Source organism: Callorhinchus milii, unplaced genomic scaffold (assembly GCF_018977255.1).
Source record: "Callorhinchus milii isolate IMCB2004 unplaced genomic scaffold, IMCB_Cmil_1.0 Scaffold3, whole genome shotgun sequence".
Taxonomy (NCBI): Eukaryota; Metazoa; Chordata; class Chondrichthyes; order Chimaeriformes; family Callorhinchidae; genus Callorhinchus; species Callorhinchus milii.
The window spans coordinates 57,421,528-57,434,924 of record NW_024704744.1 but is presented as its reverse complement, the minus strand read 5'-3'; the positions used below and the strand labels follow the sequence as shown (position 1 = coordinate 57,434,924).

General features: G+C 38.0%; 1 protein-coding gene across 1 annotated transcript in view; it reads left to right on the top strand.

Annotated features, from left to right (window-relative positions):
- Window positions 1-13,397, top strand: part of tulp4a (TUB like protein 4a) — a 51,188-nt gene that overhangs the window by 25,139 nt on the left and 12,652 nt on the right. Inside the window, exons 4-10 of the mRNA XM_007893876.2 lie at window positions 439-619; window positions 2,192-2,326; window positions 4,823-4,989; window positions 5,429-5,653; window positions 9,564-9,798; window positions 10,979-11,123; window positions 12,156-12,300. Of these exons, the coding sequence (XP_007892067.2) occupies window positions 439-619; window positions 2,192-2,326; window positions 4,823-4,989; window positions 5,429-5,653; window positions 9,564-9,798; window positions 10,979-11,123; window positions 12,156-12,300 (1,233 nt within the window). The remainder of the gene's footprint in view (window positions 1-438; window positions 620-2,191; window positions 2,327-4,822; window positions 4,990-5,428; window positions 5,654-9,563; window positions 9,799-10,978; window positions 11,124-12,155; window positions 12,301-13,397) is intronic.

Below are 13,397 nucleotides of genomic sequence, written 5' to 3'. Positions count from 1 at the left end.
TGATTACAGCTGAGAGGGGAAAGTCAGGTAATTGGGAAAGTCTGGGTTCATTGTTTAACTTAAACCCTTGCATAAAATCAACTCCTCTCACAAATGTCAAATGAATTGAGGTCCAATTGAATACTTTTCTTTCAAATGTTTTCCCCTCGCTTGACTTGGGTCGCACACACATCCACGGTTAAAAAAGATGTGGAATTACTTTCTTTCACATTCTTGTGCTGTTCTGAATCTGCTATGATAGTATCTGGAGGTAACATGTCTATGATCTTTTCCCTCTAATCCTGCTTAGTTTGTGGGGTTGTGCCTGGCTCACTCCCAGCACCTACCTGCAATGATGTGGTTTTGTTCCAAACCGATTATCTCAAACTTGCTTTGTAATAAAACTTCCAGTATGTACTTTCATTTTCTTACCTTAGTTACTATTTATTTCTTTTGCAGGTACTTTTTGGTACAGCTGATGGCCAAGTGATAGTGATGGATTGCCATGGACGTATGTTGGCTCACGTGTTACTTCATGAATCTGATGGTATCCTGGGAATGTCTTGGAACTATCCAAGTTTTCTGGTGGAAGACAGCAGTGAGAGTGATACTGACTCAGATGACTATTCTCCGCCACAAGGTATTCATACATGTATAGAAAATGACATTCGTAATCTGACAGCTGTTCACAGTTGCTATATTTTCTGTCAACACTGAACATTTGCCGGATTGCTGTATTCCTATATTTATAGTTGTGCCTGTTGTATAGGAATAAATGGAACTTTTTGTTCTGTACCTTGAATCTGTACCGTGTTAAATTGTAAGAAAAACATTAGATACTATAGAATTGCACATTGCATCCTGGTTATCTACATGGCCATTTATCTTCATCTGGCTCAATGTGGATAAGCTGCGATGTTGGCAAAAGATTTAGTTGCATACAAGGTTACCAAATTGGTGATTTATCTGAGCAAAACTGAAATTTGAAGGTAGGGAGATCCATTCCAATTCAGTACAGGATTAAGGAGACACAAATACACAGTCATAGAGAGAGAGACACACACAGCGCACATATGTGTAAACCCACATTGACTTTATCTGCACTGTTTTCATATCCATAATTCGGCCAGTTCCAATTTATGTGGATATTGTGAGGGGGATATCAAAGAGTTACCCATGCTTCCTGATTAGTACAGGTCTCCATCTGACGGAGTTGGTGGTACAGTAATCTCTGGTTGAGAAAGGGTTCAAATCCCATGTTATGGTGGATGGTATTGTTTAAGTTTTTTGGGGCATATTGCTGTTTGTAAAATAACTGCCATGTTTGCCTGCAAAAGTAACAATATATATCCTTTGGCTCATTCATCAGCCTTGAAAAGAGATCTTGGGAGTGAAACTTTTATTGGGGTAAATAAATGTTAAATGAGAGGCAAATTAAACCCTGAACACTATTTTCAGATATGCAAAGGCAGCAAGAGAAGAGGGCACCGAGTTTTGAAGGACAATTTTAGAACAGACAACAGGAATATTTTACACAAAGGATACCAGAAAGATTGGTTGACCCTGGACATTGTGTCATTATTTTTGCTGTTACCCACGTTCAATGCATGGAGTCCTGTAGCTTTGTGGTGAGAGAACTCACCTCACAAGCGAGATGACCTGGGTTCGATTCCAAGGCAGGGCGAAACGTTAGGCAAGTTTCCTTACTCCACACTCCTCTGTTTACCTAGCTGTAAGTAGGAACCCGGTTGTTAGACAATTGGCAGATCGCTTTTCCGGGGGTAATAAACCCTTTGATAATAATAATAATAATAATTTGGTAATTTAATCCACGGCTATTTGTGGAACACTGCTGTGTGTAATTGGCTGCCGTGGTTTGCCCCCAAAGCATACAGTCAATTCACTTAACAGTATATTCTGTGAAGCACTTTGAGACGTCGAGAAGATGTGATAAGGTGCTACATCAAATGTAAGGATTATTATCATTTCACAACACATAGGAAATAATAGGACAATAAGCAATCTACAAATTGATCTTCCTCCTCAGTGTAAATTTTATTTCATACTTTTAAAATGTTTGAAATCATTCTACTGGTTTAATCAGGTTTTTGATCAATGCCATTTGGAGTAGTTGAACATGAAATTTGGAAACCAGCCTAAAAATCTATTTTAAATTAAAATTGATGTGTGTTTGGTGCTTATTTTGTTCCAGATGGTCCAACAGTATACACATTGCCAATTCAAAACAGAAAACCACTCCTAACTGTCAGCTTCACATCTGGGGATATCAGTATGATGAACAACTATGATGACTTGTTGCCCACTGTTATCCACTCAGGTTTAAAAGGTGAGCACTTCAGTTTTAGTAAAATTAGATAAGGCAACTGGCATAATCCTCTTAGTGGTATCACCTCCATGAAATGCTAAAAATCGCTTTGAGGAACAACGTAACACTTGTGATAATCATGCATGCAGTTGGTAGTGCTCTCGTCTGAGTCGGATGGCTGTGGGTTCAAGCCCACGTCAAGTCTTTGATGTGACATAGTATAGGCTGAAACTCCAATGCTGTGCAGGGGGGAGTGCTGCACTGTGCTTTGATGAGACATTGAACCAAAGTCTTGTTGTTACCTGTTCAGGTGAACTTAAAGAAATGATGGCACAATTTGAAAAGAAACTATGCCCATTGAACTGAAAGGCACTGTGATCAGTTGCAAGGATTATTATTATATTTTTCCATTCCAAACTATTTTTGTGACATAATGTCCTTTTGAAACATAGAATCATAGAAAATTAAAGCACAGAAGTAGCCCATTCAGCACATCGTGCCTGTGCTGGCTCTTTGGAAGAGCTACCCAATCAGTTCCACTCCCCTGCTTTCCCCATATCCTTGCAATGTTTTCCTTTTCAAATACCTATCCAATCCACTTTTGAAAGTTGTTATTGAGCTTGTTTCCACCAACCTTTCAGGCAATGCATTCCAGACCGTAACAACTCTTTGTGTAAAACAAAAAAACAATTTCTCCTCATTTACACTTCTGGTTCTTTGCCAATTATCTTGAATCGTTGTCCCTGGTTACCCACCCACCTGCCAGTGGAAACAGTTTCTCCCTATCTATTCAATCAAAACCCCTCATAATTTTGAACACCTCTATTAAATCTCCCCTTAACCTTCTCTGCTCTCAGAAGAACAATCCCAGCTTCTCCAGTCTCTCCACATAACTAAAGTCCCTCATTCATGGTACCATTCTAGTCATTCTCATCTGCACCCTCTCCAAGGCCTTAATATTCTTCCTAAAGTATGGTGCCCAGAATTCAGCACAATACCCCAGTTGAGGCCTAACCAGGGACTTATCAAGGTTTAGCAGAACTTCCTTCCTTTTGTACTCTATGCCTCTATTTATAAAGCCAAGGATCCCATATGCTTTTATAACAGCTCTATCAAACTGTCCTGCCATCTTCAAAGACCTGTATATGTGAACCCCCAGAACTCCTGAACCCCCCTTTAAAACTGTACCATTTAGTATATATTACCTCTCATTCTTTCTCCCAAAATGCAACACCTCACACTTCTCTGCATTAAACTTCATCTGCCATGTGTCTGCCCATTTGACCAGTCTGTCTATGTCCTCCTGCAGTCTGCTACCATCCTGCTCACTGTTTACTACTTTCCTAAGTTTTGTGCCACCTGCATCTAAAATTTTGTTCTCTATACCCAAGTCCAAGCCATTTATGTATATCAAATAGAGCAGTGGACCTAATACCGACCCCTTCAGTCTGAAAAACAGCCATTCACCAATACCCTCTGCTTTCTGTCTCCCAGCCAATTTTGTATCCATGCTATATATACATCATGTAAGTATATTAAAATAGTCCTAAAACATGATGTGATTTAAATCTTGTTCAACATTCTCTAAACAATGGTAAAATATTTTAATTGATAGTAACATAATAATCTATAAAGGGAATTTGAAATACTGAATAGTGAGCAACTGGTTCCTCTGGCAAGAGAATTGAGGACTATAGGCCATTGTCTTAAACTTGAGGCTAAAGTTGTTTAAAAGTGAAATAAGGAAACATTTCTTCACACAGCGGGTGGTAGGAGTATACCTCTTTAACAGTGCTTTCAGATTGTAATATTGTATTATATGAAGTTCAGTAGTGAGTGGAAATACTGTACCTTATTGTTGAAGCTTGTTAACAGCAGAACTTACCTAATTATTGAGTGATTCATGTATTTTGTTTCCTCAGGCCTAGAATGATTTAATGGCAATTTTCAATACTTACTGCAATATGTCGATTACCTACCATTGGCATGTTTAACTACAATTTGTTACTTTCCAGTTAATAGCTGATGTATTTTAAGCAGAAATCATAATGAATGTTTATTGTTTGATTCATGAAAAAAATCCTAAAAATGTTTCTATTTTGCTTCATCTTAAATGTAGTTGTTTAACAAAACGTCTCACTTGTAATGCACTCAATGTATACAACATTTTTTCTTTTTTAAATTTACAATGTGCACTTTTTTACTGTGGCTGTGAAGCAAAATCAAATCCAAAGTTAACCATATCCATTATATATGGTTAAAAATTAATTGTTTCCATATATTGTAATGTGCATTCACATGTGCAGTTTTCAGGCCAATTATTTATAGTAAATGTATTTGCATTAGGTCTAAATAATCATCATTAAAGTCTGCATAAGACTTTAACTTTATACCTTTTTCTAGAAATATTCTAAATTTTCAAACGGTAATGTAAGAATATTTCTACATAAACATTTTATTCTTGTTTCATGATGGCTGATTACCTGCTCTGACGTGTTGTTTGTGCCTTATGTTAAGATGTGGTCGTACAGTGGAGCACCCAGGGGGATTTGTTAGCAGTAGCAGGCATGGAAAGACAGACTCAATCTTGTGAACCAGGAAATGTTCCTATAATGAGGAATGGTGTTGTTAAATTCTACAATATTCATGGGGAGCACATTTACAGACTGGAAAGTCCTACGCAGGTAGGAAAGTGTATCAGTGTTTAGCAGTCATTGTGTTATGAATATGGTAATAAAACTGATTTAAAGAACTCTATCGTCATTTTGCAGAAAATTGGTGTTTAATGCACTACTTTATACATGTTTTGCCTCTTTCTCATGAGATTTTGTCAAGGGAAGTATGGTAACTTGTGGTTTGTCTTTGCAGCTTCTGATAGTAAATGATATGTTTGCTTTAAGCAGAAAAGGGGGTCAAATGGTCTAAATTAATTAATTTAGTTTCAGCTGTCAGGAATGGGATTCGTACTTGAATATTTCTTCATTCTCAATGAAGACGATTTTATTTCGTCCTTTGGACTAACTTGTGTGCCATGCACTTCTGAATGAAGTAATAACTATATTTTATAAGTTCTATTGAATATGTAAAGTGGTGCCACAATAATGTATGTTTATATCTTCACAGCGTCACATTACAGCTATTTGCTGGGGCCATCGTGACTCGCGTCTGTTTCTTGCCTCTGGAACTGCATTATATGTTGTTCGAGTGGAGCACAGGATCGCCAGCTTGCAATTGCTATGTCAACAGGCTATAGCTGTAGTTCTGCGGGATGACAAAGACTTTAGTAAATTAACGTTGCCACCTCGCCTTTGCTCATACCTCACTGCTGCCTTTGTATCAACAATTAAGGTAATTTGGGTTTTTCCCTCCCTGAAAAGCATAAAGATCCAAGAACTTTTATTCAAGAGCTGAATATTTCAGAAAATATCAACAGTTCCGTCCTTAAGGCAGGCGTGATGTGAGATTAGCTCATTGTATTTATTCTTCCTATATATACAACTAAGATAATGCCCATTTTCCAAAGGTCAGAATTGTGGAGACATCCTTCTTAAGACCTTCTCAATCTCTTTTGTGGGAAGATTCTATACACACTGTAAGAGATTAGGATGGAGACGACCAATATGGTTGTGTAATAATCCAAGGTTTTTTAAGTAATCCAAATAGCTTAACTTTATTCTTAAAACTGAGACCATAGATACAGTAGAATCAATATTGATTCCCCTGGGAAGTGCACTGACCCTCTACGATAACTCCAACTTTTCAAAGTTACATCTTTTATGTGTTTCTAACTCCGCCTCCCTTGTCTTAGAGATAGCCCCCACCCTTTGCAGGTAGCTAGTGATCTTTGAGCGGGCTCTTTTGCATGGGAAAAAAATTGATAAGAAGAAAGAGACATGGACAGCTAATTGTGAGGATTCCTGTTTCTTAGTCTTGAGCTAATCAGATGTCTAAGAGTGAGCTTTTCTCTCTGATCCCCCTTGTTTTCACATTTGTGCTCAAGGGCATGATTACTCAATTCTTAGATGGGAGGATGACAATGGGACCCAGGCACCGAGCAAGGAAAAATTATCAGAGCCTGAACTCAGCCGGGGTCAAGCCAATATATCTTTAACTTTGCTAACGCTAATTGGCACATGTACCCTCTCAGGAGCCCTAAGTTAGTTGCTAAAAACCCATAGCCTTGTCTGTGCCCTAATAAGTAAGGAATGCTATACTAAATGGATTATAAGTGTTTGGTTATATTTTGTTAAAGTATACTAATTAAAAATCTTAAAAACAGGAATCACAAATATAATCTCACAATCCTCCAGAATAGCATCACTTCCTCCCCAATGCTATATTAGGCTACACCTCTGCAGCTTTCAGAGTTGATGGAATTGGGCTTAATTGATCCCATTTTTTAAATGAATGTTATTTTCATCTTCAGTATTTTATAATGAGACAAATTCAAGCTCTGTACCAAGGCGAACCTAGATAGCTTCTGTACTCTCAGTGATGATTCTCACTCTGTATACTTCCTCCATAAAAACAATACATTGTCATACACATTTCCTGCTGTAACCTTTGGCCACTAACACAGTCAGATTGTCTCATTGCATGGGCAGCCATTTTTAACAATACGTTGTTGATCTAATATTAAAAATATAAATCCAAGAAAACTCATTAATTGAGGTCACTGGAAAAACAAATTGAGAGAACTTCAGTATATTGTAATTACAGGATCTTACTGTGAAGGAGTCTTTTTCAGTGCACTGATAATTATACAGCTTCCACGCAGCAGCAATGCGCTGTGTGTGTATCTGATAGCCGTATGAACAGCCAAATCACAGACAACAACAAATTACATTTATATAGCACCTTTTACTTTGGGAGGATGTCCCAAGGTGCTGGACAGCAGAGGGTTTACAGTGAGGTAGCGGGTTGGATTCAGGAGGGGTAGGGCCCAGGGGGTGAGGGGCGGAGGTGGGAAGACGAACAGGAAGGTCTTGAGACAGACCTAGAAGGAGGCGAGGGTAGGGATGAGGCAAAGGGACTGCGGGATGGAGTTCCAGAGAATGAGGGAAAATAGGCTGAAGGCCTGACCACCAACAGTGGGATGGGAAGGGCAGGGATATGAAGCAGGCCAGTGCCTGCAGAGCAGAGGAGCAGCTAGTTGGGAGGGTTTGAGGGAGTCGCAGAGATAGGGTGGGACAAGACGCATGGAGGTCTAAAATGTAAGGACAAAGATCTTGAATTCGACATTCATTTGCTGTCATTTTTCTGGCTTTGGATTTCATGCTTACATGAGAAACTTTAGAGTTGTCTTTATAACAATGGCTAATTATTTGGTGATAAAATGGAAGAAATTTAGGAACCCAGCATTCTGTCAGGGTGCAAGTACAGCTTCTGTTTAATGAAATGAACAACAAAATGAATCCACACCCAAATTATACTTCAAATATGCTGGAACCACCTGAGATTTATACAAACCTGTGTAACCAGGACTTGCACAAATGTGAGTTCCATTTGCTGCTTGTTAGTATATTGTCGGGTTATTCAGTTCCTGGTGATGGACTGACACTACTTCCTGTGGCAGGCTATTTGAAGATTGCAGCTTTATGAACATCATTCAAGTTCTGTTTGTCTCAAGGTTCCCTTATTTTGCTGTCATCTCGCTCTTTGGAGATGAAGATGGATTTTTATTGTGTTGACGTTGATTAGTTATGGGTTTTTTCTGTAAAGGTAGTCAAGGACTTCTGTAAACTAGACAATTATTTTGTTTTTTATGAAAGTCACACATTAGTTATCTATCGCTGAATAGATATAAATTACTAAATCTATTCTCAGTTGCTATCAATTGATGGAAAGAAAACCATCTCAGCTATTTGTTTATTCTATCAATGTTTCACGTTGTGAGGTCTTCCCAAAGTATTTACATTTTGTATCTTGATATGTTATTTCTCAAGAGAATGGCTGATTCATTGAACTTTTGTCACTTTTCTGTGCTGTAAAAGGAAAAAGCTGTGGGATTGATCATAGAATCAAAAAACATTTTCAGCACAGAAGAAAGTCACTTACCGCGTCATGCCTATTCTAGCACTTTGTAAGAGCTGTCTCTTTATTCCCACTCCCCTACTTTCTTTCCATGTTGATATCTTAAATATTTGCAATTTTTACTTTAACCTGAGATCATCCGAGTGGTATGTGAAAGATACCTTCTGTTAAAGGAAGGAAGAAAACTCAACTAGATGAGTAATCCAACCCACAATCAATATTTTTACAAACAAAATATTATGTAGATAATTTTATACATTAAGGCTTTACCTAATAATACTAATTATTGCTAATGACCATTTATGAAATTGTTATTGCAAGGAGATACTGCATTTGTACACGCTTTATTTTGTCATATTGCATCAATGCAATGAATTTAAACTATTGTTTAAAATTGCAGCTAATCTTTAACATGTTCCCTAAATTTGGATTGCTATTTTCATTCCTGTTTAATTTGAATTTGACAATAATTATGCCTTTTAATTTTTCAAGCTTTGTTGGATTGATACAGTACCACTTAGTTTGAAGTAAAAATGAACAAAAAAAATCTAGCTGTAATAAGGAGCTGAATTTCAAATTCTCAAGCAATTTACACAAGTTTACTTAATGAACCAATTTGAATTAACAGTGTGGAGAAAAAAAGCCCATATATTGCTGTCAGTACATATGTTTTTTGTAGTAGTTGCCACATGTTAGAAATAACTTATGGGACTTCATCCCAGTGCCATTGGAGTGAATAAGGAAATGAACCTATTATAAAACTACCTTTTTTTAATGAGTAGGTCAACACCAGTTTTAGAGGCTGGGTTTGGATACATCCCAAACATGTGGGATGAAATTCTTTTTTTCTCTGATACTTTAATCATCCTATAAAAAGTTGCACTTTGGTACCTGTATTCGAGTTTGGTGGGCATGGGGCCTTAGTGTTTAATGCTGAAACTGCATCATATATATGGAAAATGGCTTCACACTGGCATTCCTCATAGAATTACATAGACTGTCACATCACATGAACTGGGCATTCATCTAAACCATGCTGGTATTTATACACCACATGAGCCTAGAACCCTCCTAATCCCCTTTCCCGTACCCCTCTCCCCCATGTAGGCATTTTGACGAGCACAAACCAATCCTTCAAGTGTTTTAACTTTGATGCATCAACTAAATATGGGTATTAATAGTACATGATACTTGTGAATTAAGTACTGCCTATATCTTTATTTAGCCTCCCATCCCGGATCCAAATAACATGCGGGACTTTGTCAGTTACCCGACAGCAGGAAATGAAAGACTACACTGCACCATGAAACGTACAGAAGATGACCCTGAAGTAGGAGGCCCGTGCTACACACTGTATCTGGAATACTTAGGTGGTTTAGTGCCAATTTTAAAAGGAAGGAGGATAAGCAAACTTCGACCTGAATTTGTCATCATGGATCCTAAAACTGACGGTAAAGCAGGTATGAACCTTTTCAGATAATATGATTTAAAATTGACAGCATCTTGAGATTTGAACTATTGTCTGTTTTGCACTTCACCCATAATTTACTCTTAAATAATATGTTCAGAATAGATTTTTTTTAAGTGTATGTTATAAGTGATGTTCTTGCTTCAGGCTTCTTCTACACACACTACTAAGTTCTAGCAGCAATGAGTAAATTCTTGATGAGAGAAAAATCACAAGAGATGATGTGCCTTTGACAATTAGCATTGAATTTTGGAATGTCACTTTTGTGATCTTTATTCTCCTCACTCTATTTAAAAGGCATCCCACCTCTCTTCTCCTGTGAGTTGTTGGTTTGTATGTTACTTTCTCTTTCTCCTCTCTCCCCCGCCATCCCATTCAGACTTAAATAGCATAATCAAGTCTGTTTTTGTGAGCAAAATTGTCCCTACTCACTTCCCACTAAGCTGAATTAAATCGAATCATGCTCCTCAGACAGGAACATAGGTTTCCCCCCAGGCAAGCGTTTTCCCCCAAATTTGGGTCTAAAGACATTCCGGACTTGATTCCTTGCTCACAACCACTCGAATTAGTCAAGTGACTGGATTGCCTCTGGGCCAGACGAGTCTAGCCTGAGCCTGGTGACCAAAGGTCTGAGCCTGGTGTGAGGGCAAATCAAACTCCTCAGGTGTTCTGATCCTGATCCCTGCCAACAGGGCCGAAGGCATAGCTTTCCTAGCTGTAGCTCCCCTCCCCACAAATAAATCACGGGGACGTTTGGGTTGTGCCATCTCTACCTGGGAGAGCCCTGCCAAGTGCACAGCCTGAGGTGTAACTAATAAGAGTACACTTGGTCTTATCCAAAAGAGAATCAATTCTCTAGTCTGTGTAGTTGCTACATCTACCTTTTAACTGTCTCTGATAGCTTTTCTTTCTCTCATTACTCTCCTCCTTCCCCCCATTCTTTAACATATTTTCTTTCTCATAGTCTTTGATCCCAAGATGAGCAACATATTCTACAGTAAAATAATGTTGAGCTTCTTGGAGAATATAAGCAATTTCACAATTGTTTCCAAGTATTTTTGAGAATCATAGTTGTTATTTTCATAGTTTGTATTGTTCCTGAAAATTCTACTATGGACAGTTTTTGAATTAAAGATTGTTTTCTGTCTCAATTGTTTTCATGTTTCTGTTAGATGAAGTATATGGAAACAGCTTGATTTCCACAGTTATTGACAGCTGTAACTGCTCGGACTCCAGTGACATAGAATTGAGCGATGACTGGGTTGGCAAGAAATCTCCAAAGATCTCCCGAGCAAGCAAGTCCCCCAAATTGCCCAGGTACACAAACTACTCCAAAGTGCAGGGTTTGACAGTCGATGAGAAGAAATGTTGATGAAAAGAAATTAGGTTTCAAAAGTTCTTATATCTTATTGATGGTAGTGTTGCTTATATAACTGTAAAATCTAATGCTTTGCATTCCTGTTTAAATTCCTTCAACCCAATCATCTAAAACGATCAATTCGTGCTTTTGATACCAATTGTATGTTTATCCTCATCTAGTCTTTGATTGGCTTCTGAACCATGAACTGCACAAAGGAGTAGATGTTTGTACAATATCCATTAATGGGTGCCTAATAACAGCTGTTGAAGTTCAGCTCAAGGCAGTACTCTGCTTATCTTTATTTATTTCCTTCTCATTGCATAGTGAGTCTGCTCTCAACAATGTGCCAGAAAATCTTTACATGATGAGCAGCTTGCTGTCAGCAGGAAGCTGTTCACATTAGTTTGATTGAAATATTTGAAGCACTGAATACTGTATTTACTCAAATCTGAAATACACAATTTTTCATTAGATGATGCCTCCAAAAGCAGGGTGCAACTTAAAATCGATGGAATCTTAGAACTGAAGTAAAGTTTATTTTTGCCCTAAACCCTCAAAAATCTGCCTGCATTTTGGATTCAAGTAAATAGAATAATGACTTTCAGAGTCGACTTGGGCCTAGCAATATGTTATAACGCAGAAGTATAACTGAAGACTATTTGAAGTGTTTTAAATAATGGTGAGCATTTGACTTAATGTCCCAGTACTACTGAGTACCATCCCATTTCCATTTAAAAATGAGTGTCCATTCATTCTCTCAAATATTGCATTCATTATTTCAACTTTCTTGAAACAAACTGAAAAATGATTGTCTTTAATGAAACAAATGTAAGTACATGGAAACAACACAAGGCACAATTTTTTGAACAAGGTATGTCAAAGGTTTCCACTGTTTATTTAAAATGGAGAACACTGGAGATATTGTAACGTTTTCATTGTATTCGCCCATTTGGCTAAACAGCTTACTAATCCATGACCTTTTTCACCAGAATTAATCTTGATGCTAGAAAATCACCCAAACTTTCTCGTGCTAGCCAGGAGATATCCAGGTCTCCACGTTTACCAATTAGGAAGCCTTCCATTGGTTCTCCAAGCCTGACTCGCAAAGAGTTTCCTTTAGAAGATATCACACAGGTATGCAGCTATTTGGGTTGTCTTTACTGACTGACTGGTTTGAAATAAAATGTTTAATGCAATATCTTTTCACAAAATTGTGCAGTCTTAGATTTAGTAATTCCATTGCCTTTATATCAAACACCTGATACAATGGTGTTTTCAAAAAAATTTAATTTTTAAAAATATTAACTACATGACTGAAAGCTCTTAACCTTTGCAGTGAGTTTTTTTTGTTAAAGATGATAGATGTCAATGTTAGGGAATGCATCATTTCATCACCTTTTAATCTAGTGTCAGAGATTGAGTTAGAGCACTTGTTAGATATTTGAGTAACTTATGCCTTTTAAAGAAAGTATCTTTAATCCTAACCTTCAGAGAATACCCAGGAGTCTGGGTTCATGAGCACGATTGTACAGTAAAACTCGCATAAATCATATCAGTCAGGACCATGACATTTAATGACTTATGTGAAGTATGAGTTACAGGCAGACTTGTATAAGTCATATTTTATACGACTAACACATAACAGTAAACAAGTACTATACCTCGTTTTTTGTGCTTGTTTCAACGGAGTACACAGTTGGGAAGTGAGGGGGGGAAGATAAGTGGTGTCTTCGGTGGGCTGAGCTGACTCTTCCAGAAAATCGGAATGTCAACCCTCTTGCTGATTTCAGTAACCAGTTCCTGAACCAAATGGATCTGCAGTACTCCAAGGCATTGTTGATAACCGATCACTGAGCCTGGTTCGCCAGGAATACTTGGAAGGGCAAGCTGGTCATAGGAGGCAGGGATTCTGCTCTGTTGTCTCCTTTCCACTTTGCTTTTTGCTGTTAACCCAGCAAGCCAAAGCCTTAATGGGCAGATTGGTCCGAGCTGGACAAGCAAGGCAGTAAGGCAAAGAATGCAGTTGTAGCTGGTTAAACTCCAACACATGCAGGAGTCAGCAAGCCAAGCCTGCACCTAATAATTTCTGGAAATAGGTAAGGAGGGTATGCCCCTCCAGGGAGAAAGTGTGCAATCTATTTCAGACACCAGAGAAATTTCTGTGCGTAGGTGAAGTATGTATGTGTAATTTTGTTTGGCTTGGATACTCGTAAGCATGGTGATCGTTTTCC